At 38.1% G+C, this 26,930-nt stretch overlaps 1 protein-coding gene across 1 annotated transcript in view; it reads right to left on the bottom strand.

Annotated features, from left to right (window-relative positions):
- Positions 1-9,574: 9,574 nt before the first annotated feature.
- The window catches only part of LOC111151758 (serpin family I member 2), a 34,168-nt gene continuing 16,812 nt past the window's right edge, over positions 9,575-26,930 (bottom strand). Inside the window, exons 6-9 of the mRNA XM_022509937.1 lie at positions 20,878-20,975; positions 16,866-16,952; positions 12,993-13,082; positions 9,575-9,651 (exon numbers count right to left, since the gene is read on the bottom strand). Of these exons, the coding sequence (XP_022365645.1) occupies positions 9,575-9,651; positions 12,993-13,082; positions 16,866-16,952; positions 20,878-20,975 (352 nt within the window). The remainder of the gene's footprint in view (positions 9,652-12,992; positions 13,083-16,865; positions 16,953-20,877; positions 20,976-26,930) is intronic.

The following is a 26,930-nucleotide window of genomic DNA, read 5'->3' as shown; positions in this document are numbered from 1 at the left end:
ATTTATTTATTTATTTATTTATTTATTTATTTATTTATTTATTTATTTATTTTAGAGAGAGACAGAGAGAGAAGAGTGAGCAGGGAAGGGGCAGAGGGAGAGGGAGGCAATCAGACTCCCCGCTGAGTGGTAAGCCCCACCCAGGGCTCAATCCAAGGATTGGGAAATCATGATCTGAGCCAAAACCAAAGGTCAGAAGCTCCACTGACTGAGCCATCCAAGCACTCCTTAACTCTCTTTAAAAGCAGACAATAAAACCCAGAATCATAGCAACATAGTGACAACAATAACAATGCCCAGCATCCAATCACAATGCTACATATTTTAAAAAGCAGAAAATGTGATCCATACATAAAAGGGAAATCAATCATTTGAAAAACAGACCCCAAAATAACAGTGATTATAGATTTAGCTTACAAGGACCTAAAATGGCTGTTATAAATATACTCAAGAATTTAAATTAATATATTTAGAATTAAACCTAAATAAAATCTGGAGGGAGATGGAAGAATTTTTTTAAATGAAACTACTACCACTAAAATATATAATATCTAAAATGAAAATTTTACTGGGTGGAATTCAATGAATTAAACCCTGCAGAAGAAAAGATTAAAGAGTTCAAAGACATTACAATAGAAACTATGCAAACCAATGTACACAGAAAAACATGAACAATGTTGCAGCGTCCTGTGAATTGATGTGATGCAGTCTACCATACCTTTAATTCAAGCCCAGGGGAAGTGGGGAGAGGAAAGAAAAATGTTTTGAAGAATAATGGCCAAAAATATCCAAATCCGATATTAACTCTTAGCCCATGGGTCCAATAAGGACAACAACCCCCAGCAGGATAAGCACAGTGAAAATAACATCACAACACATTATAATTAAATTGCTGAAAAGCAGGTTGAGAACAGTGTCACATTACTAGAGAAGACGCCTTGATTATGGATTTCCCAAACTCAGGAACTATGAGAACTAAATATATTTAACTCACCCAATCCAGGATACTGTGTTGTAGAAGCTGAAGCTAAGACCGCAGGCATAGAGCCATAGAACCTCTACCTCAGCCATGGATCAACAACTTCCAAACTTCTTTTACCTGACAGAGAAATAAACTTTCATCATCTTCAGGCACTTTTTCTTAGTTTCTTTTATAGTTAAAACATGTCCTACTTTATGCAATTATCTACAGCATTGGGGACCTCATATAGACTGAAAAGGCAAACGTCCACCTGAACTGGTGGTTCTAACAACGTTCTTTATTTATTTCAGTTCGATGACTCCTCATTGAGTAACTGCCAGGATGGAGGAGAGTCCTAGTTCCTATGGGAAACACAAAGATGAATGAGACTACATTATGGTGCAATTAAGAATACACAACTCTTCCTGGGCCCCCTGTTACAGGAGCAGCTCAAACAAAGAATTATTATGATATAGGGGGAGAGTGTTGGTGGAAGGAAGTAGCAGTTGAGAGAAACTTGGATGACATTTTTAGAAAAGGAAATATTTGAAATAGGTCTTGAAGCAAAATTAGAGCTTTGACAGACATTTTGCAAGAGGGGAGAAAAAAACATTTCCAGGAAGTTGAAGCAGATTTAACAGTCACTCACCCAAAGTGAGAGATTAGAGATGCTATAACCAAGCACCAATAAGTAAAGATTAATCTAGAAATGTGGGGTTGAATTATGGAAGACCCTGAACACTGGCTACAGGGTCTCCCTTTTATTCTTCAGGCAGTAACAAGACAACATCTTTATATCTCACTTACCTTTTTCACTTGGATTTTTAATTTTTTTTTATTTTAATTTTATTTATTTATTTGACAGATAGAGATCACAAGTAGGTAGAGAGGCAGGCAGAGAGAGAGGAGGAAGCAGGCTTCCTGCTGGGGCTCCCTGAACCCTGAGGTCATGACCTGAGCCGAAGGCAGAGGCTTAACCCACTGAGCCACCCAGGTGCCCCTTAAATTTTTTTTATTTGAGAGAGAGAAAGGGAGGGAGCACAAGGCAGGTGGGGGGAAGGGCAAAGGAGAGGGAGAGAGAGAATCTCAAGCAGACTCCCCGCTAAGGGTAAAGCCCAATGTGAGGCTCAATCCCAGGAGCCTGAGATCATGGCCTGAGCCGAAATCAAGAGTCGGCTGCTTACAGGTGGGTTTTTTAAAGCTATGTTTTATTTGGATTTTTAATGTAATATTTTCTCATCGGCTTCTTTCCTCACCGAATCTTGTATTCTGGTAGCTTCTTTACCATTTTATTATCAGATAGTTCTGAGCATGGCGAAGGAAGCTTCACAGAACAGAAGCAATATACCTTGTTTCAAGTCTTCCCAGAGTACGGTTCCCTGATGGGTAACGAAACTTGTTAGTATGCAAATACCCAGGACCCAACCAAGACCTACCAAATCAGAACCTTTGGAGGTGGAGCCAAACCATCTGTTTTAACGAAGCTCTCCAGGTGATTCTGATGCACATCCAAGATAAGAACAACTGGCTTAGTGACTTAGAGGTGGGGTCTGGAGTCAGAGAATCAGAGTTCAGACACCAGTTCTACCATTTATACTCCATGGGTGCCCTTGAGCAAAGTTCCTTCACCTTCTGGTTCCAAATTTCTTATTTCATAAAGCGTGTGACAGAGATAGGGGGATTACATAAGATATTGATATTGATATTACATAAGATATAATAATATAATATGATATGAAATTAGATAAGATATTGATACTGATATTACATAAGATATAAGATACTGTATACTACTCAGTAAGATCTCTATAAGTATAAATTGTTAATTACAAAGTAGGAACTTAATTGCCCCCAATTTTTCTCTGTATACTTTCATAGATAGAAGAATATGAATAATGTGATACAAGCTATGACAAACCAAATAATTCAAAGTTAATATGTATACATAATCTACAAGAAAAATCTGTTCAGAAAAAAATGCCTGTTGAGAACTGCTCAGACCAGTTTTTCTTCTGTCATTTTCTGTGAAGCATTGAGCACATGCTTTTTAACATCATTAGCAAGCCTATGCCCTCATCCCTTATAAGTAGGTATAATTTTTATATCAGTCAGAAATCTGTTAGGACAAATCTTCAAAGATGATACCCTCAACCTTTACTCCTCCACCCCCAACTACGCGCGTACGCACACACACACACACACACACGTGCACACAGAAGTTAAAGGCTGCTTTATTTATTATGGAAAGAATAATTATGGAAAGAAAGATTCTCAATCAAGACAGCTATCTGGCAGCCAACAAAGCACCCCATTAATGGGCTTTCTGAATTTTACATCCTTTCCTGTCTTTTGGTGAAGACAGATTTTTCCCATGCAGCTGAGCAATTTGCAGAGTAAAATGCACTAGATTTGGGAAAACTGAAATAGCATTCCAGACCTTTACCTTACCAGGTGTCAGGCACCAGGATAAGAAAACATACACTACAGGCTAATACATGGAAAACATGCATTAAGAACATAGTGGTATTATTTTGCTGAATACTAGCTACCTAGTTCCTATGAACTAACACTATCTGGTGTATTTCTTGCTCCTAGCAGAGACCAGCATGGAATCCCTAGTCAATATTGGCATCACAGGATAGGATGGATGAGTTCCACACAATCATTCAGAAACCCAGGCTGATGGAGCCTCTGCCATCTTCCGGATGCTTTATAAGGTTTCTGTGGTCACCCTTAATGTGGATGTACAGCCGACAGGGTAGACAAAAGAGAAAGAAAAGTAGACAAACGTGTTTTGTAACCACTGCAGCCAGAAGTAACACATGGCATTTCTGTTCATCTTCCACATAGTGAGAACAGGCCAAGCAGTCTACCGAGTTCATGGAAAATGTGAATGTAGTCTCTGGCTGGGTGTTGGGTCAGCATGCACTGGTCGACTTTTGAGGTTATCATAGGCCACTCGGATAAATATGACGGATGAAATGATGTCCCCAGCCAGGCCACCACTGGCCAGCAATAGCTCTATCCTGAGGAAGCCATCATCAAAAATCTTCACTACATAGAGGTCTCTGCCACAAGAATAAGACTTTTATATATATTCTGTTTTTAAAAATTGAACCTCAGGGGTGCCTAGGTGGCTCAGGTAGTTAAGCATCTGCCTTCGGCTCAGGTCATGATCCCAGGGTCCTGGGATCAAGCCCCACATTGGGCTCTCTTCTCGAAAGAGCCTTCTTCTCCCTCTCCCTTTACCTGTTGCTCTTCTCTGTATCTGTCTCTCTCTGTCAAATAAATAAATAAAATCTTTTAAAAAATAAAATAAAAATTGGATCTCAAATCTATAAAAGGACAATGGTAAATACATTAAGGGTAATGTAACAGACCAAGATCTGCATGAGAGGCACAGCCTGAAATTTTTGTTGGTTTTATGAAAACACATTGTTTATGGATAATGGTGACTCAAAAGGTATTATTCCAGAAATGTGTCTTTGATGAAAATCTAAGATTTACAAACATAGGACTTTGGAATAGAGACTTAAAATAAGATTTGTTCAACCCTTCAGTATACTGGTGAGGACATCAAAGCCCCAGAGAATTGAGGTGACAAGCCAAAAATATAATTTTAAGCAGTAAAAAATGTCTCATCTTTCACTTCCCTTATGCCATCAGGTATAAGGTCATCAAAAGGAGAAAGAAAAAAAAAAACAGATTTTGGCTTCTAAAACTTTAGACTTTATTAGAGTTGATCACACAAGGTGCCAGAAAACAAACAGACAAACAAAAACAGGAGAAATACAGGGGAAAAACAGATGATAATACACTGACTTTCCACCCCATGCAGAGTGAGTCTCAGGATCCACACAGCTCAGGGGTCAGCCCCTCATTGGGTGTGTCTCAGTGATGCTAGGCCCTCCTGTGAGAAAATCTTACTTCCAGAAGTCCAAACAACTGACTTCTAATGAAATCTGCCTAATTTTTCTCTGTGTCTTTCAAGATTTCCAGATCATTATTACCCAATTCAGGAAATTCTATAAACCTCACCCCCAGAAAGAAATCTTAGGTCTTTGACCACCTAGGTCCCACAGCCTGAGGTAGCAGACTCCTTCCTCTAAAGCATGCCATGAATTATAACTGTGTGAAGTCAATAAACCCAATTCCAAAGTTTGCAAAAAATACTACTACTTTGAAGACCATTTTATCTCAAGGAAGAAAAAAAATGTATATGTGATATGTGTATGATGGATTAGATTTTTTCAAAGGATATTTATTTGATATTTTTCTCCCACATAGATTATATACTGTTATGATCTTAAAGATTTCACATAGCTTAGCAAAGAAAATTATTTCGTATTTTTTATTTCATAACTTATTTTATATATCTTTTATAAATATATTCCAGAAATTTTTTTGAAGTTATTTTTTTTATTTATTTATTTTCAGCGTAACAGTATTCATTGTTTTTGCACCACATCCAGTGCTCCATGCAATACGTGCCCTCCCCAATACCCACCACCTGGTTCCCCCAACCTCCCACCCCCCGCCCCTTCAGAACCCTCAGATTGTTTTTCAGAGTCCATAGTCTCTCATGGTTCACCTCCCCTTCCAATTTCCCTCAACTCCCTTCTCCTCTCCATCTCCCCTTGTCCTCCATGCTATTTGTTATGCTCCACAAATAAGTGAAACCATATGATAATTGACTCTCTCTGCTTGACTTATTTCACTCAGCATAATCTCTTCCAGTCCCATCCATGTTGCTACAAAAGTTGGGTATTCATCCTTTCTGATGGAGGCATAATACTCCATAGTGTATATGGACCACATATTCCTTATCCATTCATCCGTTGAAGGGCATCTTGGATCTTTCCACAGTTTGGCGACCGTGGCCATTGCTGCTATAAACATTGGGGTACAGATGGCCCTTTTTTTCACTATATCTGTATCTTTGGGGTAAATACCCAGTAGTGCAATTGCAGGGTCATAGGGAAGCTCTATTTTTAATTTCTTAAGGAATCTCCGCACTGTTCTCCAAAGTGGCTGCACCAGCTTGCATTCCCACCAACAGTGTAAGAGGGTTCCCCTTTCTCCACATCCCCTCCAACACATGTTGTTTCCTGTCTTGCTAATTTTGGCCATTCTAACTAGTGTAAGGTGGTATCTCAATGTGGTTTTAATTTGAATCTCCCTGATGGCTAGTGATGATGAACATTTTTTCATGTGTCTGATAGCCATTGGTATGTCTTCATTGGAGAAGTGTCTGTTCATATCTTCTGCCCATTTTTTTATATGATTGTCTGTTTTGTGTGTGTTGAGTTTGAGGAGTTCCTTATAGATCCTATTCCAGAAATTTTTAACCTTTGTGATATGGAGCTATAAAAACTACTGAATTAATTTCACTGAAGGTGAAGATTAAAGGTTTTAACCTTGAAAGTGCTTTGGCAGCTATGTTTCTTGAACAGGGGAGAGGGGGATTTTCAGCTTGAACCCATACCAGAAAGTTATCCTCTCTTTTGAAAAAAAAAAAAAAAAAAGATTCTATTTATTTATTTATTTACTTGAAAGAGAGAAAGAGCATGAGCAGGGGGCAAGGGGCAGAGGGAGAAGGAGCAGCAGATCCCTGCTGGGCATGGAGCCTGACACTGGGCTTGATCTTAGGGCTCCAGGATCATGACCAGAGCCAAGGCAGATGCTTAGCTGACTCAGAGCTTAAACACTCTCACCTTGCAAGGCAACTAACAGCTACCAGGTGTAGAGCATGAAATTGGAGAAGAAAAACATCTGACAGTGCGAAGTCAGCCTCCATAGCAGGGAACCTGAGGCAGATGTTCAGCAAATCTTAGTGAAGAAAAGCAAATAAATGAGAAACATATTATGAAAAAACTACTTAAAGCAAAACTGGGGTGGTCTCCTTATTACATTGTCTCATTTATAAAACCCTTCTTAATTCTTTATCCTGTTTTATTTTTTCACTGGTTATGGTTCTTTTGCCACCAGTAAAATGGCAGCTCCATGAAGGCAGAGACCCTGTCAGATTTGTTCACTTCTATATCCCTAGTCTCTACAGCAGTGCCTGGATCATGGTGGAAGCTCAATATTTGTGGAAAAAATAAATAAATCTCCAGAGCAAACTCACATGTTACACATGAAAGAGGATGCTAAGACTCTGGCAATCCAAAGGAAACAGGAATTCAGATAGAACTGAATAAAACTACTATCCTCTTAACAGTCCATTATTCCTCTTCTTTCTGAATTGAGGAAGCATATTTTTAAACCCGTTCCATGATGAGCAACAAACGTGTGGTATATCATTAACATCAAGATTAGCATTTGCTGTGTGATAGCTGAGTAGCTCAAGTTGACAGTCTAGAAAAATGAATATTGCTTTCAATTCTGTTATGGTTTTAAGCGATCATAATTAATTATAAAGTTGTTTTCATAATGTTTTGAGTATTGTTCTAGGTTTTTCTGTAGATAGATATCTAGACTTCAGAGACTAAACAGCACAGTGTTTCAGGAGAAGACCAAAGACCTGCACTACTTTAAATGATTTACACAGGGAGCGCCTGGGTGGCTCAGTCGGGTAAGCAGCCAGCTCTTGATTTCGGCTGAGGTCATGATCTCAGGGTCCTAGGATTAAGCCTTACACCAGGCTCCGTGCTCAGTCGAGAGCCTGCCTAAGGATTCTCTTTCATTCTCCCTCTGCCCCTCCCCCTGCTCTCTCTCCTTCTCTCTCTATAAATAAATAAATAAATAAATAAATAAAGGGTTTAAGAGAAGGGATTATAACTCAGAGATTACGGTCACTCAGTCTCGGCTTCAAATTTGGAAATACTCACATTTGGAAATACTGTGAAGATCACCATATTTATTTGCCATGTGTCCTTGGCTAATTTCTATGACATCTTTGAGCCTCAGTTTTTTTCATCTGGAAGGTGGGTAATATTATCCCACAGGGTTTTCAGTATGTTTAACATAATGTAGATAAAGTGCTTAATTCAGTGCATGGCACATTATTAGAGCTCAACAATGGGTAGCCATTATCATGAAATTCTCTAAGAATTGCCAGATCAATCAAAGGATACTCTACATCATTAACATGAAAATGGAAAAACTGTGAAACACACATTATATCAAGTCATTGGAATGCAGTATTCTTTTGAATATTTGGATCTGACATTTCCGAGTATTCAGAGAAAGGGTTCTGCATTTAATCTTTACAGATTACAATCTTGGCTCTAACTCTTCCTTAGTTCAGTGTTATAAAATCTTGGAAGGTCAGCTTCCTAAATCACACTAATTGAGCTGCCACTTTCATGAGTGTTAAAACTTTATAAAAGTTCTCATTACTTTACTTTCTCATACAAGTTTAAAGTATAAATCAGAAAATAGATATGTCCCAAAAGGTATTAAAACAATGGCAAAAATTAAATGTTAATACGTGGAGTTAAGATTAAGTTAAGATTTTTCCCTTTGCTCACTTGTTTCTTAAATTCCACATATGAGTGAAATCATATGCTATTTCTTTTTCTCTGACTCATTTCACTTGGCATGATACTCCCTAGCTCTATTCATATCATAGCAAATGGCAAGATTTCATTTTCTTTATGACTGAATAATATTTCACTATATATTTATATATGTCACACCTTCTTTATCCATTCATCAAAAGGGAGAGTGAAAAAAACTAAGAATCAGACTCCTTACTATAGAGAACAAACTGATGGTTACCAGAGGGGAAGTGGGTGGAGGGATAAATGAAATAGGTGATGGGGATTAAGGAGTGCACTTATCATGATGAGCACCAGGTAAGGTATGGAAGTGTTGAATCACTGTATTGACAGCTGAAATTAATATAAAGTTGTATGTTAACTAACAGGAATTAAAATAAAAACAAAACAAAAGATGAGGTTAAGATTAATAAAACACTCGGGGCGCCTGGGTGGCTCAGTTAAGCCTCTGCCTTCAGCTCAGGTCTTGAGCTCAGGGTCCTGGGATGAGCCCCACATCCATCCATCGGGCTCTTTGCTCAGCAGGGAGCCTGCTTCCCCCTCACCCTCTGCCTTCCTCTCTGCCTACTTGTGAATCCTCTCTCTCTGTCAAATAAATAAATAAAATCTTTTAAAAAAAAGGTTAGTAAAATACTCAGAGTTCATCTACTATCATGGATCCTAGATCTTTGTCTCTCCAGAGAGTCACATACCATGCCCACTCTGTCTCTTGACCTTACTTCTGCATGGCCTGGATAATGCTGTTATGCCTGGGGGTCAGATGGCCTAGTTTTTTTTAGGAATACAGAGACTTTGATATCTAAGATAGAAATCTAATATCAAAATATCTTGGATGAGACTATTCTAACATATTAATAGCAGTATTTTATGTAAGTCTACCGCTTTTGATTCATATAGACTTTATAAAACATAAGGACAAGAAACATTAAATGAATAAATTCATTTATTAATAATTTCACTTACTCATTAATATAGATCTATATCAGTACAGATTAATACACATATGGTTAAAACAGAAAAAGATATGTAGAAAATACTTGCACAATGATGCTATTTTGCCAATCAACTATTTTTCAGGAATCATCTTATGTTCTGAGGCTGTTCTTTTCAATCACAGTGAATCTAAATCTCTTCCCTTCATCTTTTGGGTGTCAGGATTTGTCACCCTTCCCATAAACAAAATTGATTCTAGGAAAAGAAAAAAAGAAACAACACTAGGAATTTCTGGAGAAAAAAATTGACAATAATTAGTCTTTCTGAATATTTTAACAGATCATTTAGTATTTTTTTTGGTATAAGATAAATAAGCAACATCTAACAACAAAACCCTCTCCTTTGCCTAAAATACATAATTATATCATTATTAATCATGTTCTGGTAATTTATGAAGTAAATTAACACTGATAATAGCTTGTCATGGAAAATGTATTAGTCCTGTTTTTCGTATAGGAAGGCAAAAAATAAAGAGGTAGAGAGGTGTTCTAAATATAGAGACTCAGGCAAACATAGCATAATGAAAGGATGATGAAAATGGTGGAAATTATAAATTAAAGACATTAGCAGTCATCGTTTTATACCTGTAACATAAGCCCTTAGGGTTGAGTGAAACCTCTCAGATGCACTCCTTCAGCTCTAAAGCTAAGCTTATTGCAAATGACAATATTTTTTAAGTGACTTCTATGGAAACTAACATCATAATTGAAGACAATAGTTTAAAATTTTAAACATTCAGAAGTGTAGGACATTGCATAGAAGCCATTTGTTCCAGCCTTTTCAATCTGCTTCTTTGACCAAGGAGTACCATGTTTTGAAAGGAGTCATTTTGCAGTCACCAATCTATTCTCCACTAAACTGGATGGATTAGTGAACTTTCCCTGGACATAACAGTAATGGATAGAGAGGCAGGCTGAAGCAGAAATCATTATTGTTTCCACTTTTCTCTACATTCCCCCTTCTCAAAGAGGTGTCCTCCATATTTAACCAATGTATATATACAACCTCTCCATCAGATAGAAGCAAATTTTACTTTCTAACATTAAAATACACTAGCATAACCAAAACCAATAGATCAGAAGAAAGATTTTTTTTTTTTTTAAAGATTTTATTTATTTATTTGACACACAGAGAGAGAGATCACAAGTAGGCAGAGAGGCAGGCAGAGAGAGAGGAAGAAGCAGGCTCCCTGCTGAGCAGAGAGCCCGATGCGGGGCTCGATCCTAGGACCCTGGGATCATGACCTGAGCCTAAGGCAGAGGCTTTAACCCACTGAGCCACCCAGGCGCCCCCAGAAGAAAGATTTCTTAATGGATATCCTGCAGTCTGCTTCTTCTTTCAACCCAAAACCATAAAGAGTTTAAACACTATTTTTTTTAATATGTGTGGAGTACTGTCAGTTTCAGAATCATGATTCATTTTCCGAGAAATGGCACATTTCATATAGTATCTTTCACAATTTCATTTGAAAGTCTCCAACACTGGCCCAGCCCCTCAGCTTAAAAGAAGAAAAAATCTTCTTCATTTCCTTGGAAGTTCTGCTTAGTAAAAGCTTTGGATAAATATATTGAATTATAAAACTAATGTGGTAGAAAAATACAAATAGTGTTTGGATTTGGCCCAAGAGGACTGTTTGACCACAAGAAAATTTTAAATATGATAAAAATTGATTATAATAAATCAAAATCATTCATCCTCTTAACTTCAGTAATCGTTAAATGAATTTATTTTACGTAAAACATTAAGCTACTTAGTAGTTCGCTATGCTATGCTAAGGCACCATTTTTGTCAATCGCAATGACTTCCTCAGTTCATTTGTGAGAGAAAAATAAATAAATCACTGAATGTCTATTGTCTTAAGATAATGGCCCATTCTACATTTTATATGGCAACAACTTACAGTCCCCAATAAATGAGCAGCCATTCATTTTAAACAATACTTTAAGGGTGTGACCCTAGTTTAGAAAGTCTCATTATAATAAAGATCATGAGACAGTGAAAATTATCATTAAGGTCTGATAGTTAAGCATTATCACAGATAAATAAATAAATGGATTATTTGGGAATTAGAATTTTCACTGCTGTTTAACTGGTAGCAATTAGATTGCCTTGGTCATCAATTTGGTAAATAGAGTCAAACAACATTATTCTAAATGCCATTATTTCCTTGTGCATTGAGGTCCAATGCAGCTTCATTTATTTCTATGTTCCATATTCGATAATTACATACTAATTGTAAGAAATGAGTTATCCAAAGGTTAAGGATGTATAGATCAAATGACACACTTAGAATATCCTTTAACATGGACTCATGCAGCATGGGAATTGAAGTTGCGTTGATGCAATCTCAGCAAGTCTAAAACTATCTCATTGTTTTCAAGACGAAACATTCAGAAGGATAACTCAGCATTGGTTCCATGGAGCCTAAAAAGAGAGACTGGTATATCTTTCAGGGGGCCAAAAATACCAGTACCATTAGCTAGTCAAACAGATTCAGATCTAAAATTAACTATGCCTCTTCTCCAAGTAACCCAACTTATACAGAGAAACTTCTCCATTTTCCTTCCTTCCTTCATGTATTCAATCACTCCCTCATTTATAGTTATTGATTTATTCCTAATGAATGCTACATGCCAGGAATAGTGTTACAGGCTTCACATATTCTTTTATTTAACTCTAGGAGATGAGTACTAATATTATGTTTAAATAGGAGGTGGAGAAAATGTGGCTTAGGAAGTATCATTGACTTGTCTTACAACTACTAGCTAACAGAGCTAGGACTTGACCCCAGTCTGACCCCCAAGTTCACACTGTCAGTCTCTAGGGATGCTGATATCGTGCGCAGAGCACGTGGCCAAATACTCCACATGTTGCCTTTGTGTCAAAGGCAGTCCAGTCCACACTTACCTCTACCTTTTGTGGCTAACTCTATCATCTTTCACCAACTACCCTCACTGGAGATTTGTAATTGTATTTGACCTCTCCCTCCCACTTAGAGCCCATAGCTAGTCACTTGTTCTTTTGGAATCTACCTCTGAAAGCTTCACAACTGGGCAACTCTCATTTTCTATTCCTCTTGTAGCATCACAGAGAGCTGACTTCTGAGACAAAGAGGTCCTATTTCTACTCGGCCATTTTCCAGCTGTATGACCTTAGACAAATTATATAACTTCTTTCTGAGCTCCTATGTTATCATTGGTCAAATAGTTAACCTATTTGAATGGCGTTAGAATGGCCTATTGGAATGGCGTTAGCTTCGGAGATAGGTACTTAAAACCGCTAGCATACGATAATAGCTGTGTTGGCAGCTACCATTACCACTGCCTTATTTTAGGCCCCTGTCACCTCTTAAAATACAATGCGTGGTATAAAAGAGGCATTCACCAAATAACCACTGAAAGAATAAATTGAAAAATGGCAATAAGATTCAATACATTGAAAGGAGAAATGATCTCAGATACATAAATTACAAATAGCGACTAGAACTAGGTCTGTTTGACTTAAGCAGTTCTCCCAGAGAATATTAGAAAAGGTACCTGTTGGGTTATTCTTCACAATAAACAGAAATGGATGATTTGCTATAAATTGGTTTTGAGCCAGACTCATGATCACAGGGATGTTCATGCCTATGAAATAGAGACAGTAGTTATTTAGACGAGCACATTAAAGGATGAGGAAAGAAAATACATCCATAAGACTTTCTGTAGACAGGAAAAGTCATTTCATTCGATGAGTTAACATGTAGAAAAATAACCATTTTCAAAATACAGAGAAATCTGATATAAATTTAAAAATCAAAGAGCAGAAAAACAAATATTGGATTATTCATGGAATAATTCTAACGTCATATTTATACTCAATGAAGAAGAAAGTCAGATACTAGATTCAATTTACTGAAAGCAGCTGAAAAATTTCTTATTTTAAACAGTAATTTTCTGCTTACTTTTTATTTACATTATATGATTTATTCTTGTAATGTTTCAACTCTTAATTCCTATCTGGATATATTTGCACTTCATTTCTATTCTTCAGGCTTGTGGTAATCACATCTGAGTTCAAATTTATTTTTTTTTAACTTTTCCAAAATTATTCTGTGGGTTCAGAGCTTTTAGGATTTGTGCTGTGAATGATTATGGGATTTTTTTTTTTAAGATTTTATTTATTTATTTGACAGACAGAGATCACAGGCGGGCAGAGAGGCAGGCAGAGAGGCAGGCAGAGAGAGGAAGGGAAGCAGGCTCCCTGCTGAGCAGAGAGCCTGATGTGGGGCTCTATCCCAGGACCCTGAGATCATGACCTGAGCCGAAGGCAGAGGCTTTAACCCGCTGAGCCACCCAGGCGCCCCTGATTACGGGATTTTTTACTATGTGATTAGAAGAAGAGATTTGCTGCCATGATAATTATTTATTATAATAATTTATATCATGTGGCTCCATTGTAGCATTTGCCAACATTTAGAGTGGATAAACTTAAATGGTTGTTTTTTTTTTCTTTTTAAATTAAATATTTCTACACTTAATTCAGATGTTTCCTTTACCAATAACGTGATGATTTCGTAAAATTTTTTCAGACTCGTGAAAAATCATTTTTAAAAATTGCAATAGGAGTGATCAGAACTGAAAAATAATAGTAGAGAAGAAAAAATAATTTTCTACACTCAGTTTGTGACTGGGGTATGAAAATTAAACTGACAAAAGATAGATTAACAGAAGAAATGATTTATTCTATATCCCCAAAGGAGCTTCACAGAAAAGAAGTAAATATCCTCCCAAAATGTTAGGCTTGAGAGCTTATCTACCATTTTTTTTTTCTTAATTTTTACTGTGTTATCTTAGTCGCCATACAGTACATCATTAGTTTTTGATGCAGTGTTCCAAGATTCATTGTTTATGTTCAACAACCAGTGCTCCATGTAATATGTGCTCTCCTTAATACCCATCACGGGGCCAACCCATCTCCCCATACCCCTCCCGTCTAAAATCCTCAGTTTGTCTCTCGGAGTCCACAGTCTCTCACGGTTCATCTCCCCCTCTGATTTCCCTTTTTTTTTTTCTTTTAAGATTTTATTTCTTTATTTGACAGAGAGAGATCACAAGTAGGTAGAGAGGCAGGCAGAGGGAGAGGGAGAGAGGAGGAAGCAGGCTCCCTGCTGAGCAGAGAGCCCGATGCAGGACGGGACTCGATCCCAGGACCCTGAGATCATGACCCGAGCCGAAGACAGAGACTTAACCCACTGAGCCACCCAGGTGCCCCTCTGATTTCCCTTTTAACAAAGGGTAATAAATTATAGAGAAGTGACTAGACCAAAAAAGGGGCATTAAGTTGTGGGAAGGTAAATATATGGGAAAAATGTGGTATAAGAGCGTTATTTAATAAGTTTTGTTATGCAGACTCATTTCATTGCCAATTTTCATTCTTGTGATAAAGATTATTCTCCTTCTGATATGGAGAGAGGAGGAGAGACACCTTCACAAGGGAGATTTATGCCCCGCTTATATTTTAGGCAGATCGAGGGAGAGTAGAGAACTCTTTTTTTCTTTCTTTCTTTCTTTCTCCATTTTCTTTCAAGGGTTGTTTCTATCAAAACAACCTTTCAGACAAAGTGGCTTATTTGGGGGTGGCATATTCTGATCACCTTCAGAATCAAGCATAACCTTCATAATATAAAATGTATGGCACTCTCCTTCCTGCAATATCAGGGCTACAATGCCCAAATTATCAGTGAATATAGACTTATGTCTGAATTGATGAGAGAATACAAAAGAGCATAGCCAGTGTGGTTCCCATCCTCACTTGGGTGAACACTTGAGATTTTTTGTTCTTGAGCATCCACTGAGCAGATGCCTGAAAGTCAAAAAATACTCACACTGAAAACTTTTGATGTGTGATACATCAGGGTCACTGCTGATCCCTTAATGACTGTTACACCCTCTGAGAGAACTCTGGACTTAAATTAGAGGCAGTGGGTGATAGTAGAAAGAGCTCTGAACCTGGAGTCAGAGAACCTGATGAGATTACAAACTCAGCTGTCAATTAATAGTATGACCCTAGGCAAAGCACTTAATGTCATGGACTCTTTCTTCACCAATATAATGAGAAAATCAGATGATGATCTATAAGGACTCTTATGTAAAAGCAGCTGGAAAATTTGTTTACTTAGGCCAACAACTTCATCCAATGCAATTTTTTAATTTCTCCAAGATTGAAATAGCCCATGTTCTCCAATCTAAGTTCCTTGAGCACAATAATGCCAAGTACTTCAGGAGATGATGGAATGGTAGCAGGAGTCCAGTGTGACCCACCCACATGTCAAAAATCATTGGCAACACATAGTATTACAAATTAACTGAGAAATTAATGACATGGATATAGATTTATAGAAATTTATCAGTAAGAAAGGGTGCCTATATTTTACATATTGGATAAAATCACAAAAGTCTGAAGAATTAAAATAGACTTATGAGACATTCATTAAAGTTGCTTTTGCATTTCTAATTAAATTTTCTCCAATTATTTTTTGAGCATTAGTTGTATGCATCATCGACACTATTCAAAACACCATTTATTCAAGGAAAGCTATCATAAAGGTGTGGTTCATGAACTGTAACGTGTTCACAAATCACCTAGAGACCTTGGAAAACACAGCTTCTGATTAAGTAGGCCGGGATTTGGGCCTGAGGGCTGGCATTTCTAATAAGCTCCCAAGTGATGCTGCTGCCGCTGGTCTACGCACAACACTTGACTTGCAGTAGCAAGGATGGGCTGCAAGTCACCATGAAGAACTGGCTCTCAACCTTGGATGTACACTGAAATCACTTAGGGAAATGGAAGAAAATGATAGAGCCTGGAATTCACCACCAGAGATACTAATTTAATTCATTTACTAATTTAATTTTGGGGGATAGACTGGACATAGGATTTTATGAAGCTTTCCAGGTGATTCTAATGGGCAGCTAACTTTGAGAGCCACAGGCATATAGATAATGACAAAAACCGTATTAGAAAAGTAGGGACCTACTTGGTGTAATAGAAGAAGGAAATTAATATAATTGCCTAAGAGTAAGAATTCCTGAATAATAATGACTTCATGTTTAAGCAGAAAGTTTCCTCCCCAGGTCCTATCTCCTGACTGGTAGGTAAATGCAATTTAAAATGCAATTTACAAATAAGCCAATATTAGTAGATAGGCCTCAGCTCCTAACAAATCCCTTCCCTGGCCTTTTTGATTAAGCAGCAGATGCAGAGATGCAAAAAATAACTTATGCAACCAGTTTCTCTTTTCTTCCTACAGTGTCCTGGACAGAAAGAAGGAAACAGGAGATCAGAGTCATGCAGAAACACCAATGCCCTAAGGATGCACATTTCCCCCCAGTCCTTCCTCTTGGTGGTTGTGAAACCATTTGTCCTACCAGTTGATGTTGCAGCTTCACTGCCATCTTCATTTATCTCAAAAAAAACATACTGCATGACTTGGGAAACAAACACTTCAGCTGAATCTGTTGGGAAATAGGAAAGTATGTTTAAGGATCAGAACTCAGAGCCATTACTTACTACATTACTTATTACAGAGCCATGTCAATTACATTTTCAAATGAACAAAGAATAGGAAAAAAAACAATAACAACAAATTCTTCTCAAGTTAGTTAATTTGCTAGAGGTGGAAGGTAGTTTAGCTCTTGTAGAAATGATACAGATACCCATAGAGAGAGATCAAGTCCAGCCCAGATACAAAGGCAAAGATAGAAGGGGATAAGACTCAAATCAGGTATCCCACTAAGTGAAATATTTGTACAGACAGAAGGTTTTGCCCCCCCCCCTTAGCTATGGTCTACAGACAAGATGAAAAAGGCTTCACAGATTTGAATTAATCCCACCCTATGTATTCAACCTCAAAGCCAACTTGCCTTTCAAATTCTGTATTCAGTTTTGATCTGACTTTAAAACAAAATTTACTTTCTTTCAAGACTGGTGAGGCTATGAAAGTCTAAAGAGCTTTTGTGTCATCTGTTACAAAATCACTTCAGAGCTACGCTTTAAAACCTGTCAAATTTCTCAGTGTAAGATAGAGTCTTACAACATTCTGTTCCGGTGTGGATACAAGCTGAGCGAACACACCACTCTTCTCCCCTTGGTGGAAGTGCTGTATGTGTGAAGAATTTCTGATCTTGTGACCTGCGGGGATAGTCTCCTTGAGAAGGGGGAAGTGAAGCCACAAGTTCAGAAGCTATCAGCCATTCCCGCTGTGTCAGGACCACTCAGATCTGACAGTGTGCCTCAAAGAGACAACGGAAATATGGTCACGGGTTCAGTGGTGGCCAGAAAGTAGAGGAAGGACGGTAGGCCTGGAAACTTGAAGAGAAAGGAGAAAAAGGAGCTTTGTTTCTCTTGGGAGGCAAATCTGATGTGACCAGGCAGACTCTACCAAAACCAGCAGATTTATAAGGATTCAGGAAGCAGCTCCTACAGTAGAGGGAACCAGCTCTGGCAACTCACAGAAAAGTAAAGAAAGCCCTTCAGGCAAGATAAAGAGAAGCCATGAAAGTGATATTGGTATAAAAAACTGGCTTCCTAAAAATTAACTCCAAAATGCTTCTGATCACTTTATTTGGGCCCCTGAATACCTCTTATCCTCATCTACTACCTTCCTCTCCCCATTCAGTAGCTCTAGCTCAAGGTCAAGTTTCAAGGCCTTAACTCTAACTCTCCTTCTGCTTAAAACCCGCTTCCCCAGAACTCTCCCTGACTGGCTCCATTGTTCTTTAGGTCTCAACAAAAATGTTACTTCCCAGCCCAGTCTCCCTTTCCCACCCTGTCTAATTCTGCCTGTATCTGACCTAATCACCATTTATTCCATGATGCTCTTTTAATTTACAGCATCCATCACCTCACAATTTAATTAACTAATTAAATTAACTAATTGCTTATTAAGTATACATCAGCAGATGAAAACTTCACTAGAAGCAGAACTTTGTCCATTTTTTGTATCCCTACAAAACTGCCTGGAATGTAGTTGGCTTTTAATAAATATTTGTCAAACAAATAAATCATGGGTATGTATATGTCTAGGGACAGAAACAAGAACGGTGGAGAAGAGGGGGCATGCACACCTTGAAATGCAAGAGAATGGTCTGTAACAAGATGAGGGAAGTTAGGATGTTCTTTCCCGAGGACCACCTAGAGTAAGACAGGATTCACATACGGAGCTCAGAGTAGCTGACCTAGAGACCCATACCAAGATAAGAGTGAATAACAAAAAGGTTGTTGGGGTACAGTGGAGAATTTCACCCAGTTTAACACTGATACCAGATCAAGTGACTCCATGGTTATCATGCTGAGCCTCCGGTCTCATGTATCCTGTCTTACCATGAAGAGGACCTGATCTTGGGAAAAGAATGGGACTTGAGAGCTAATAGACCAGAACAAGGAATCTAGACTCCATAAAGTCACTGATTTCCTCAGGTTTGTAAAATTTTTCTCCTTTTTTCTATGAAAATTCCAAGAGAATTTTAAGAGAGCAAGAAACTTTCTACAGTTTTGCTAGAAGATGTCCAAGTAACTATTAATGTGCCATTGGGGTTTTTTTTTATATCTACTATTTATGTAGTACCTACTATGTGCCAGACATAGAACCAGGTGACTTACATACCTTCTTTCATTTATTTTCACCACCATGATTTATTATCTCATTTAACAAATTAGAAAGTTGAGGCTCAGAGAGCTTAAATATTTTACTAAGGGTAACACAAGAAGTAATAGCAATGTGAAGTCAAATATTCATCTCCAAGTTTCCAAAAGTAACTGTCTGAAAACATTTCATTCAAAGCTTATGAATTACATGAATGTAAGGTAGTAGCTCCTGTGTAAATATCCCACAGCCCTAGTGTTGGACTGGTTCACAGTATCTTTTAGAGAATGTTTACTGCATTAGTGATTAGTAGGGATAGCAGGGAATTTGCTGTTCTAATGATCAGATGTGGTGCCAGTGAGGGCCCTGGCTATTTTATTTCCAGCAGGAAGATAGAACCAAAGCAGTTAAAGCAACTCAAATAGGCAACTCAAAGAAAGAGCAGAGAGAAAGAGCAGAAAAGGCTAGACATTTGTTTTTCACTGTTTCAAGTTATTCTCTTGCACAAATTCTCTTATAAAGCATTTTGGAGGTATTTTATGATAAATCTGCCTACAAAAGGAGACTTCTAAGGAGATTTTATAGAAGTCACCAATTGCTGGGGATTTGTAGAGCAAGTGGCTGTTTGAAATGTCTGATGTATAGCAAGTAAGCTTCTGAAGGCTAGAAAGAAGGCTAACAGGAAGACGTGTGAAAAATGGGTTGGTTGATTTTAGGTTGGCGAGATGGTTGTGTTCCAGCGCACACCCAGAAAGGATGCTGTTGCAGTATTTAACGTTGACTGCCTCATTCCTGATGCTGATGAAATTGTCAGAGAAGTCAGAGCTCTCTGTCAGGGTGCGAACAAGTAGCTAAATCATGTGTGAAGGTAGTAATGAACATCTGTCACCAGTGTATCCCACCCACCTCCTCCACCAGGAAAGCTCATTCATTCTATTCATTTACCCACATAATTGATGAGTGAATAAATTAATGACTACTTCTCCAAAGACCAGACACATATATAGGAATACACAATATTTCCATGTTATGATATAAAACCCTATCAGACAGACAGGCTTATATTTTTATGCCTTTTTTTTTTAATAAAACAGAAGACTGAATTTAAAAGGGGGTAAAAAACTTGGGACAAATTGGCCCTCTTTGTCCATCTTTTTTCTCTTTAGTTAGATATTTTTGAATTAGTGGGTACTGCCAAGACAAGAGAAAATAAAAGACTGTCTTGAGCTTTGTTGTGTGAGTGAGCATCTTAGCCATGTGCAGTTTCCCAGGTGTGAGTTAGCATAAAAGCTCCATCTCCTCAGATGCGTTGTTAGTCTCAAAGCTAAATCTGCAAGCTGTGGCATTACAACTTCTACATTGTGTTCATCATCTAGCAGCTTGTAGATGCCTATTTCATGGGCTCCAATATTACCAAATTAACATTTGCAAATTGGTGTATAAGAGTTTTATTAGCTCCGAGTAGATGAGAGCCTCAAAGTTGTAATTCCCATTATTCAGATAAGGAAATCCAAGCAGGGCTGAAATAAAAGCCCGTACAATACTTTACCTACATAGTTTTATTACAAGCATGGTGAGAAGGCTTATCTAACATTCTAAAATGCTTTCTGACTTTCATTAAGGAAAATGGCTTAAATGCAAAATAAAGTGCTTGTTTACAGACAGCTCAACATGACATTTAGCCACTGGGTTTGTATGTATTTTCTGGGGCCGAACGCTCTTTCAGATCAGTCAGTGAACAGAGTTACTAAGAAAACATATTAACATAATAATATAAGAATTATTTATCACACTACCTGTTATTCCAGAAAGGTCACAGCCACCACTAAATATCTCAGTTATATTCAAAGAATACAGAGCTTCTTTGAAGTCTAATCTTTGTTCTACTTTAAATCTGTTAAAAAAAAAATGAAGAGGAAAATTCTTGAAAAATTGTATACATTTGCTACCAATGTTTTCTACAAAATGGATGATTTGGAAGAAATTATAATGTGAAACCTTTTGTTTTCATTATCCCAATTACATTTCCTCATATATATAATACCATTTTCCCCCAGGTCCCCTGGCTGTTCTGAAGTTACTAATAGCTTGCTTCCCAGATAAATGGTTGGTGGCAAGAAAATACTATATTTTTTGAAGGTATAATTATCTAATAAAACAGGGTGAGAGTTCTAAGTTTTCAACTGCTTGGCTCCTTCCCTAGAAAAGTAAAGTTTCCCTCCAGCAACTGTATATACTCTGTTTTTCACACCATCAAAGATGGTTCCTGGCATACATCCAAAATACTATGGAAGGGAAAAGGGGCCAACAGCCCCTGGAGAGTGTTGGATACTGAAGTACAGAGAGACATTAATAATCTATTATTCTTCCCCTGTCACAGCTGATGTGACTTCCTTTAATTTACGAACATACCTAGTATCTTCTCAATAGGTCCTGTAAATGGTGTAAAAGACAGAAAGAAAACTAAATTTCTTTAAATAAAATAAAAGATAAAAATTATAGGAGGGAAAAAGATTGCTGGCCACTACTGCCTTTGCAGGGCCTTAAGGTAGGACTCTAGCTTCCACTAAAATCTTTAAACTTCAATTTACCTGACTTGAAGACTCTAACCAGAGAATCTCAAAGAGTCTCACAGGCTGATCTATGACTCCAAGTTAACAGAATACTGAATCTGTTTACCATTTCACTAAAAAGGAAGAAAAAAGAAAAGCTAGTGCTTACTGAATTTATAGATGCCAGAAGCATTCATGTGCATTTTAAAACCAGGTTGGAAACTTAACGAAAGAAAAGAACAGGGAGTTCTGTATATTTCTTTCATCAGGGAAATTTCCAGGACAAGTCCTGCCTAAGGAACTCAGTCTGTGAACTGAAGGGCATTTTCCCCTGTGCTCTCCAGACAAGGCTGATCAAGGACAGGACCCTTGCTTAGCTAATAGCTAGGTCCATACCCAGGGCTGGAAATCAGCTTGAATAACAAGTGCAATTAGATCACTGTTTTAGTTGCCAAATACTGAGCAAGCTTTTTAATTATAATTGTTCAAAAAAAAATGAACATGTTATGGCAGAAATTTACTGGACTTGAATTATATCTTGGTAATATATTACGTACTTTCAGAAAATATTTACTTATTCAGAGCCCTGAGGAGGGACACAACATGGGCATTAAAATCTACTGATGATGAAAATAGCTTGTGTTATGCCACTGTTTTCAACTTCTTTCTTTTCACTTTCAGCTAAAAAAGATAATGCAGCCGGATGGTTTTGAAATCTTTCCATTTTTTCCCTGTTTTTATTACCACACTCTTTTTAACAACTAAATGGAATGTAGGCATCTGAAAGGTGGAAAATAAATGTTCTAGTTCACCTAAAAATTGGCTATTTTTAGCATAATAGTTTTAGGATAATGACAAGAATACTGCAAGACTTATTACAACTTTTAATAATGCCTAATTATCAGTGGAGAGTCATTTAAACTAAGCTAAGTCCTGCTCATAATACAGTCCAATGAAACCTACAGCAATAGAAACTCATTCAACCATTTAATAAAAGTATAATCTACAGCCAATTTCTAATTATCCATAATTACTGGAGTCATGAATAGCCAGGTGTGAAGCAGTACTTCCATGTGTTAGACACTTAATACAGATTATAGTTTTTAATCTTCACAAAAACCTGAGGAAGTTAGCATTAGTCCCATTAATTAAGAAAGTGGAAGATTGAGGAGGTTGATTTCCAGGCTTAAGTTCAAAACAGGAGACAAAGTTGGAATTGAAATTTAGGTCCATCCCAACTCAAAGTTAATAAGCTAACCCACATTGCCTTCTAATCAAAATATAATTTGAAATCATAATCTCAATGAATATATATAGTGTTAATTATGTGCTTCATGCAAATTTTGTGAGACTTAATATTTATTTTAGATGTGGTTCATTTCCCCTTTTCCTTGACCCTCATCTAAAATATTTTAAAGAATACATCTAAAGATGAAAGAATAAGCAGCAAAAAGACTGAATAGACAATTAAGTAATCATAAAATGAATGTTTTAGCATTTGTAAACAGTATCTAACATCAGTTTACTGCCATATGGAAACACTGGTTTAAAGGGGTTTCACACAGGTAACAGGTGCAGAAAATGAAGAAAACAATTCAGAATTTCTGTTTTAAGATGGAGCCACTCCTGGTCTGTAGGCCCTGTTGTGGATTGGTGTTGCCCATTCTTTTTTGCTTATACCCAAGACTCTTATTTATTGATAAAAAGTCTTGGATGGATCTCCCTTAGGGTCCCTATTAATCCTGGTTTTGATTCAGTGGGCTTGAGTCATCCTTGGAACGTTCAGGTTTCGAGCCAACCAAATCAAATCTAAGGTCTGCTGGTGAGGATAAAAATGTAACACAATCCCTGACAGTGGTGGACTAGACTATTATATAAGTACATGGTAGTTTTAGGTCGCTTTCTGACCAATTACCTAGAGTGTGTTTGTGTGTACGTATCTGGGTTTGTGTCTTGTGTGTGTCTATGTATGAAAATCTCTGTTAGCCTCAAGGGCTGAACTAAAAAAGCTTTCTGTCCCATAGGAGCATATCTGGACACTGTTTAATGTAAACCTGATTCCAATTTGTATCAGTGTCCGATAGGTTAAAGTAAGCGAACATTTTGCAATCACTACTGCAGCTGGTCATGACATTTGTGTTCTCATATTCGGCTTCACTTACCCTGCGATCACTTTCTCTCACCCATATGCCATTCACATTCAGTTGTTTAGAGATCCAAAGCTCGCCAAACCTGGGATTCATTTCTAGCCCAGTAAGATCATACTTCGTGGCCTATGGAAGATGTTCTCTCTTTTCTAAAGTCTCTGTGGCACTGTTGCTTCACATCTCTTGCTGTTCATTGTGTCTCTGACACTGTTCTATGCTCTCGCTCATGCTTGCCTCCATTACACCTGTTTTCTGACTCTCAAAATGTTGGCTCTGCCATGTGTTAGCTGTGTAAGCACGGGCAAGGTATTTCCCTGTCTGTACCTCATCCATAATGTGTATATAGAAGTTGATCTCTATCAAATTTATTTGGGGGATTAAATGATATATGGTAAAGAGGTGCAACATCCAGGACAGTGTCAGCACCACAATGGATGCTCAATATGGGTTAAAACTAAGTGAAAATAATAACAAAAATAGTAAGAGATACTACTGAGTACTAAAAATGTTATAAACAGCACTTCATGGAACCCTCACAATAACTCTATGAAGCCCATATTATCATTGTCCCATTTAACAATTTTAAAAAATCTTAGTTATTTAAGGTTATACAGCTTGGTCTTCAATATTATGCTCTACTTTCCAGGATCTTGTCTTAACAGTTGTTGAAGATACTGTGAGATGCCACATTGGTCAATATTTTTAAAAAAATGATGACTCTCTGAAACTCGGCAAGATGGCGGACAAGTAGGAGACCCTGTTTCAACTGGTCCCCTAAAGTGAGCTAAATAGCTACCAGAACACTCTGAACACCCATGAAATCAGCCTGAGATGTAGGATTATACACTTCTGGATCTCTATGGGAACAGAGGATCATCAATGGAGAAGTAAAGCAGAGTGGGTACCTTCAGACTGATATCAAAAGATCAGTAGAAGGGGGAGGGAGCCACCAGAAGTGACCCATTGGAAAGTAGTACCCCAATATGAAAGTGCCCAGTGGTTGCAGACCAGCATTAACTTGGAGTCTGGTTGAAGGCACTCAAAAAGAGCAAAAGAGCCTAAGAGGTAACTGGTGGAATCAGCTGATCACAGGCATGGGCCTAAGCCCACAGACCCAGGATGGCCACCACCAGACACCACCTGTGCCAGAGAGAGTGTGGGGGAGCCTCCGCCATCCCTGAGCTCACAGCTTTTGGCTACTTGCACCACCGCTCATCTGGGCATACTCCTGCCTGCGCGTGAGAGAGTCTGGTGTCGGCACCGACCCATACTCTCTAGGTCCACACCCTTCTGTGCTCTGCATGCCCTGCATGACCACGGGCTGTGAGTGCACTCCCCCTGCACCTGAGAAAGCTTGGTATGGGTGCCAGAAGATGCTCTTTAGGACCCCGGCCTTCTGCTTTCTTATACACTAACAATGAAAATATAGAAAGGGAAATGAGAGAATCAATTCTACCTACTATAGCACCAAAAACTATAAGATACCTGGGAATAAATCTAACCAAAGAGGTAAAGGGTCTGTACTTGAGAACTACAGAAAACTCATGAAAGAAACTGAAGAAGATACAAAAAGATAGAAGACCATTCCATGCTCATGGATTGGAAGAATAAACATTGTTAAAATGTCTGTACTGCCCAGAGCCATCTATACTTCTAATGCCATCCCGATCAAAATTCCACCGGCATTTTTCAAAGAGGTGGAACAAACAATCCTAAAATTTGTATGGAACCAGAAGAGACCCCGAATTGCCAAGGAAATGTTGAAAAAGAAAAACAAAACTGGGGGCATCACATTGCCTGATTTCAAGCTTTACTAGAAAGCTGTGATCACCAAATCAGCATGATACTGGCACAAAAACAGACACATAAACAAGTAGAACAGAGTAGAGAGCCCAGATATGGACCCTCAACATTATAGTCAAATAATATTAGACAAAGCAGGAAAAAATATACAGTGGAAAAAAGAGTCTCTTCAATAAATGGTGCTGGGAAAATTAGACAGCTATGTATAGAAGAATGAAACTCGACCATTCTCTTACATAATACACAGAGATAAACTCAAAATGAGTGAAAGACCTCAATGTGAGGCAGGAATATATCAAAATCCTAGAGGAGAACATAGGCAGTAACCTCTTCAACATCGGCCACAACAACTTCTTTCAAGACATGTCTCCCGAGGCAAAGGAAACACGGAAAAATGAACTTTTGGGACTGCATCAAGATCAAAACCTTCTGCACAGCAAAGGAAACAGTCAACAAAACAAAGAGGCAACCCACAGAATGGGAGAAGTTATTCACAAATGACACTACTGTCATAAAGGGCTGATATCCAAGATCTATAAAGAACTCCTCAAACTCAAGACACACAAGACAGATAATCACATCAAAAAATGGGCAGAAGACATGAACAGACACTTCCCCAAAGAAGACATACAAATGGCTATCAGACACATGAAAAAATGTTAATCATCATTAGCCATCAGGGAGATTCAAATCAAAACCACATTAAGATACTGCCTTACACTAGACAGAATGGCCAAAATCAACAAGACAGTAGACAACAAGTGTTGGAGAGGATGTGGAGAAAGGGGAACGTTCTTACACTGTTGGTGGGAATGCAAGTTTGGTGGAGCCACTTTGGAAAACAGTGTGGAGATTCCTTAAGAAATTAAAAATAGAGCTACCCTGTGACCCTGCCATTGCACTACTGGGTATTTTCCCCAAAGATACAGATGTAGTGAAAAGAAGGGCCATCTATATGCCAGTGTTCATAGCAGTAATGGCCACAGTTGCTAAACTGTGGAAAGAGCCAAGATGCCCTTCAGCAGACGAATGGATAAAGAAGATGTGATCCATATATACAATGGAGTATTGTGCCTCCATCAGAAAGGATAAATACCCAACTTTTGTATCAACATGGACAGGACTGGAGGAGATTATGCTGAGTGAAATAAGTTAAGCAGAGAAAGTCAGTTATCATATGGTCTCACTTACTTGTGGAGCATAAGGAATAACACAGAGGAGAAGGAGAGAGGAGGGAGTTTGGGGAAATCAGAGGGGGAGACGAACCATGAGAGACTGTGGACTCTGAGAAACAAACTGAAGGTTTTGGAGGGGAGGGAGTTGGGGGGTTGGGTGAGCCTGGTGGTG

Source organism: Enhydra lutris, unplaced genomic scaffold (assembly GCF_002288905.1).
Source record: "Enhydra lutris kenyoni isolate GAN:26980312 unplaced genomic scaffold, ASM228890v2 scaffoldscaffold2, whole genome shotgun sequence".
Lineage (NCBI taxonomy): Eukaryota > Metazoa > Chordata > Mammalia > Carnivora > Mustelidae > Enhydra > Enhydra lutris.
Note: the sequence above shows the minus strand (reverse complement) of the source record. Positions and strands in the feature narration are given on the sequence as shown.